The sequence below is a fragment of the Dipteris shenzhenensis genome, chromosome 4 (genome assembly GCF_047967505.1).
Source record: "Dipteris shenzhenensis isolate YYH24624 ecotype China chromosome 4, Dip_SZ_1.0, whole genome shotgun sequence".
Taxonomy (NCBI): Eukaryota; Viridiplantae; Streptophyta; class Polypodiopsida; order Gleicheniales; family Dipteridaceae; genus Dipteris; species Dipteris shenzhenensis.
This window is the reverse complement of record NC_141599.1, coordinates 2,434,358-2,440,357: the sequence shown is the minus strand read 5'-3', so window position 1 is coordinate 2,440,357 and position 6,000 is coordinate 2,434,358. Positions and strand designations below refer to the sequence as shown.

The 6,000-nt window shown below is 40.6% G+C and overlaps 1 protein-coding gene across 1 annotated transcript in view; it reads right to left on the bottom strand.

Moving 5' to 3' along the window:
* Positions 1-662: 662 nt before the first annotated feature.
* Positions 663-6,000, bottom strand: part of LOC147902321 (uncharacterized) — a 28,533-nt gene continuing 23,195 nt past the window's right edge. Inside the window, exon 4 of the mRNA XM_087373534.1 lies at positions 663-1,203. Coding sequence (XP_087229660.1) covers positions 1,183-1,203 — 21 coding nt within the window. The 3' untranslated portion in view covers positions 663-1,182. The remainder of the gene's footprint in view (positions 1,204-6,000) is intronic.

Genomic DNA, 6,000 nt, shown 5'->3' with positions numbered 1-6,000 from the left:
CTATTTGGATAAGGGTTAAAAAGGAGGGAGGGGAGCAAAGCATTCATCAACAAGCACACTCTATTATTCACCTTAACATAGTTCAAAGTCCCAATACTGTAAAAGTTGTGCTATTTTGATAAAACTAGACAAGAACTTAAGGAGGAATCGAAGTTTGACCTAGAAGAAAAAGGGCGACAAACTATGCATGGACAATTTCATGCAATCGCACATGTACATACGTGAACATAATTATTTAGACAAGGAGATAACCTACAATTTTAGTCCTCTATTTTAATATTCCCTAAAAGCCAAATCGAATATACATTAAAAATAGTTTCCACGAACCTTGATAACGGCTAAACAAGTATGATAACTTACATATTCAACTAGGGACAAAGGCTACACCCTCATTGTAAAATCATTACCAAGTGTAGAAAGGCTACAGCCTCATTGTAAAATCATTACCAAGTTTAGAACTATCTGCACCGTGCATGATTGAATATCGACCTCAGGTTGAATAGGAATACTGACAACTTATCATGCAAGTAAATTTCACACATTAATCATGCTAATGCATAATTGTGTAAACGAACACTAGGCCCAACAATTAGCCATGATCATAAACTTGATAATTTGTAAGGAGCAAAAATGTTCCTCATTCTTGCAAGAGGCCAAATGTGACAATAAAGCATACTCCTGACATAACAACACATTCCATCATGGAGATACAGGAGATGGTTCACTGCTCAATCTTTTACCATTTCTTGAAGCATCTCCAAATTTCAAGTTCTAACAAAAAACAATTGCTTGTACAAGATTCAATTCTGTCGTTGCTGCTGGTGGAGTTTATTTCATAAGAGAATCTCTATAGAGAAAGGCCGTGAACTATGGAATGGGTATATGCATGCAAATGCAATAGTGCATACATGAACACGAGTGCCCTCATCACTCTTTGGAGGTTTCGGTACCTAATCGTACCACCTCACATAAAATAAAAATTGTGTATAAATCATGCTCATGCACAATTATGTAGGAGATCTTAATCTTCAACCTGTTTTTGAAAAAAAAGGTTTTACAAAAAATGTGTAGTACATTCAATTTCTCAACTGCCTCTGCCGTCACATCATCTGTCACCATCTTTATGGGTGAAGATATCTCACCATATGTCCAGTCCAGTTTCCACTTTTGCAGTACAGCAGCCTAGTAGTACCCTATTCTGACCTGTTACAAGAGATGCAGACAGCAGTACAAATCATACAGCAGGCAAATAGATATATGCATCATGAGAAATATTATCAGTATTTTGACAATGAAAGAGGCTATAATATATTTTAGCTCACGAAAGTGCCTTTTCAGCATTTGACTATTCTCAGCTTCAGCTCTGATCCCCCCCCCCCCAATTCCAAATTTCTCCCTTTCTTTGACCCAACATGATAAAAAAATTCCACTCATGCACAGATAATGATGTTTAACCCTTTGTTAATGGGTTGAGGTCAAAAGTTTTTTTGGGGGTTAAATACCCAAGGAATCCTGGCAAAAATATCATGATCTTTTGTTGCTCCAAAATGGAAAATTATCATCAAAGTTTGATAAAATTGAGTTTTTAAAGCCATTTTATAGCCAAATGTTGCACTCGACTGCACTATACCTGGCATAAGTATATGGAAAATTGTCTAAAAGATAAGTTGTCGCCAAATGTTCGATGCACTTCTTCAGGCGGGCCGGTTTTGGGGGGGCGGGGGGGAGGGGGTCACATTTATTGAGGTTGTTCAGTCAAATCTACCCAGGAGCTTCAGAATACTACTCATCAGTATCCAGGCATGAGTTTCTTAGAAAAAAGAGCTGTTTGCTGTAGCCAACTCCCACGGAAGACTTGTCCCAAGGGTTCACACAATGCATTAAAAAATCTCATTCCATCTCTTGTGCACACAAGTAAAGGTGAAGCAAATCACAGACCCAAACTACAGCATGCTCATGAAGTAGAATAGCCAAAACATGCAGAATAGATTGCACCAAATAGGCAAACCCTGATACAAAACGGTATGCTCACTGTACTACCATCTAGCAGCATGTGTGATGTACACCTCCAAAATACTACCTCCGTTAGCACCTCCAACCTTGTCAACCTGCGTGCTCCGATTGAGAAACCCAATTATTGATTGAGGTTGCTCAGTCAAATCTACTCAGGAACTTAAAAGTACTACTCATCAGTGAGTTTCATAGAAAAGAGAGCCGACTTGCCCTAGCCAACTCCCACAGCAGAAGACTTGTCCCAAGGCTTCACACGATGCATAAACAAATCTTATTCTATCGCTTGTGCACACAAGTATTAGTGAAGTAAATCGCAGACCCAAACTAGAGCATGCTCATGAAGTAGAATAGCCAAAACATGCAGAATAGTTTGCACCAAATAGGCAAAACCTTATCCAATCTTCCTTTACTTTGTTGAGGTAAAGCCATGAATTGGCATAATGCTTCCCCTTCTAGAAGTATCATTCCTGTTTCAGCTAGTAGGTGTTTGTGCCTTTATCCCTAACTCCCCTATCAGAAAATGTTTTTGTAGAGTTTCTATCATTTCCCAATACATCCGGGATAATCCTGGTGCCTAAGCTAGGCATCCATGGAGTATTACTGTCTATACAAGCATGGTGTACAGAAACTTTCTCATCTCCCAATTCCACAGATGAGTCTTCCGGCATTTATTTTGGACACTATATAAGACATTCAAACCCCCCAGAATCCTTCTTTCCACGCATGCATTGACAATACATCTTGGATAGCTCTGGTGCCCAAGCTGGGCGTTCATAGAGTATTATTGTTTATACAAGCATGGTGTACAAAGACTTTCTCATCTCCCAATTCCACAAATGAGTCTTCCTGCATTTATTGTGGAAGCTATATAAGGCTTTCAACCCCCCCAGAATCCTTCTTTCCACACATGCATTCCACTTATAGTTGTCGATGAAATCCAGTCCCATATATTTATGTGTGTTGACTGTTTCCAAGGGCTTCCCTTCAAAGGTGATATCTACTTGTCTATTACGTGTTCCGGTCACAATTACCTTTGTCTTATCTATGTTGACCCTGCATTCCTGAGTGCTGGAAGAATTCTCTCAGTGCATCCAGCTCTTTGCGAAGAATACCACATCGTCTGTGTAGATAAGCATTATCAAAGCATAGCAACAATCCGAACACCTTCCTTGCTGTATATTCTCATCCATCCCTCCAAATCACCGATAAAGAGACCAAAAAGTGTTGGTGAGAGGGGGCAGCCTTGCTTAACCCCTTTGTCACTGCTCATTACAGCTTTTCCTGTAGAGCATGATCCATCTACCAGCGGTTGCACAAGCTCTTGAGGGACTTCGAGCTTTTCCAGTTTTTCCCATAATTTCGTACATGGGACTGTATCGAAGGCTTTCCTGAAGTCTACAAAGCAACCCTAGACAGCCTCTTTCTTATACTCGGCCCCTTCAGTTGCAGCCCTTATGGCCACCAAATGATCAGCTGTTGAGAGTTTGGGAAGAAACCCTACTTGGGATAGTGTCCTGACCCCTTGTTCTGCTGCTCATGTGCTGATTTTTCGCTCAAGAATAGTGCCATATAGCTTTGCCATTATGCTACTCACCATGAGCGAAAAGTGCCATTAGGCTACTCACCATAATTCTTTGCCATCTTGCTATCTCCCCCCTTATGAATTGGTACAATCCTACTAATCTGCCGATCTACTGGGAATCCTTCTTCTAACGCCATATTCCTAAGCTTAGTAAGCATTTTCTTTGTCTTTATGCCTCCCCATGTCAACATTTCGGCTACCAGCCCTTGTATATCTGGGGCCTTCCCATTAGTTAGTTTTTTCAAGCCTTTTTTTGTGTCTTCCTCTGTTATGATTCCATCTGTTGCTTTAATGGTGTATTTGTGACTATCTTCTTCTCTTCCCCGTCCCTTTCGTATAAGCTTTTGACAAACTGTATATGTCCTTCCAACATGTGTTCCTTTCTTCGGGTTTTTTGCCATGTAATTGTTGAAAAAAAATTTAAAGATTTTGTTTCAGCACTTTCAAGCTGCTTACTCTTGATAAATAATCATTTTTGGTTCCTTACCACTTGCTTGTACATTCGAGCTTTGCTCTCCTTTTCCATTGTGAGTGCTATCTTCCATACTTTATTTACATCCTTACAATCCTGGTCATACCAGTATTTACATTGCATTCCCTTGCTTCTACCCTTGCTTTTAGTGAAGCATTTTTGGGCTGTTGGCAGCAGCATATCTGTTATGTACTCTTTCATTTCGTGGCGTGTAGATGGCATGTTCCCCTTTGTCATTACCTCCTCTAAATCCCTTTCATAGATAAGGGCATTTTTGAACTCCATTCTTGATCTGGGTTGTGCAATAACTTTCTGTTTTTCCACAGCATTACTTATCCTCTTTATGCTTATAGATGTGGCCCCGGAGTTGCAACTTTCTGTTTTTTCACAGCATTGCTTATCCTCTTTATGCCTATAGATGTGGCCCCGGGGGACAACCTTATTGGAGACAGATTGGTCCTGCTCGGATGATCTGCAACAAGTCATCGGTCCCACATTACATCACATCATACTAGCAAAGTTTAGGGCTATCCCTCTACAGCTTAATGCAGTCTTCTAGGTGGTTACTTATCTACATAGGGTCAAGGATTTTGATACCACACATGCGGACAACATAGATTGCCATGGCTAGCCTGGTATCATCTATGGCATTGGAGGCAAAGGGGGATCAGAGGAGCTAGACGCGCAGATGGTTTGCAACCTTACAGATGGACAGACTGTCACCTTTTCAGTATAGCCTTAAGGCTTTATCCATTCCACTTGCTTGTCAAGAGGTGGACCAGGTCATACCTGCTCATATGGTGTCCAAATTGCCCAAATGATGTTCTAAGCGTACCCTAGATCAAGTAGTCATCTAAATAGTTGGGCTCATGGTACAGTGTCAAAGGCTTTGCACAAAACCACCAAGCAACAATAAACTCTCTACTTCTTTGCTCGAGCCTCCTCAATGAAAGCTCTCAGTATAAAGGGGTATTAGTGTAGCATGATTTGCCCGAAAGCCTCCTTGCCCCATCACTCTGAATCCCCTATATATAGATGAAACTACGAACATGTCCAAACTCATCCTCTAAAAACACAACACACAGTGCAATTTCAATCTCATGAAAGTCACTCATAAGGTTGAAAATCATAAATCCTGTCACTCATAACAGGGACTAGCTACTATGGCATCCCCACCGATATCATCAGCACCCAACAGTGACTGTAGACCATAGTATGAAACATTTGTTTTCTCACACATAGAAATCCACACACCCACACATACTTGAGCATCCATTTATACAAAGGTCTTCGTACTGAGTTTTTGTGGACATCCAAAGCTGGAAAGGCAGACTCAGACATGACTACGGCTAGCACTAAGGGAGAAGGCTAATTAAAAAGTAGTCCACATTCTCTTCATTGGAACTATAACTTCTTGTGAAGACTATATGATGAGCCAAGCCTTTTATAGAAATTGGGGCAGGTTGTTTTACAACTCTGCATGTGGGATAATTTCCCCAAAAACTACATGTGGAATCTTCCTAGCAACCTAAACTACAAAGAGCTAATAACAAAGCCAATTGAAAAGCCATTAAACTACCTTTTGTTACAAATGACCATGACACAATTCTCCGCTTCAACAGAATGCTAGGCTTCAATCACTGTGAAGAAAAAATGTACTAAAGCTAATTACAAAGCCACTAAACTACCCCTTTGCTACAATCACCATGACACAAATTCTCCGCTCCAACAGAATGCCACGCTTCAATCACCAAGAGAAAAAAAATGTCCTTTCTTGTGATCATCCATTGATCAAGCTTCTCCGGTAGACCAAGCACCTGATGGATGGCGGTCTTACCTCCATAGTTATTCCTCTATGTAAAATCGTTGCTCATGTGTTCAAACCCGAGCTCTTGAATTGGATAGGCTTGCCTCTTCCTCTTCCAATCACGCA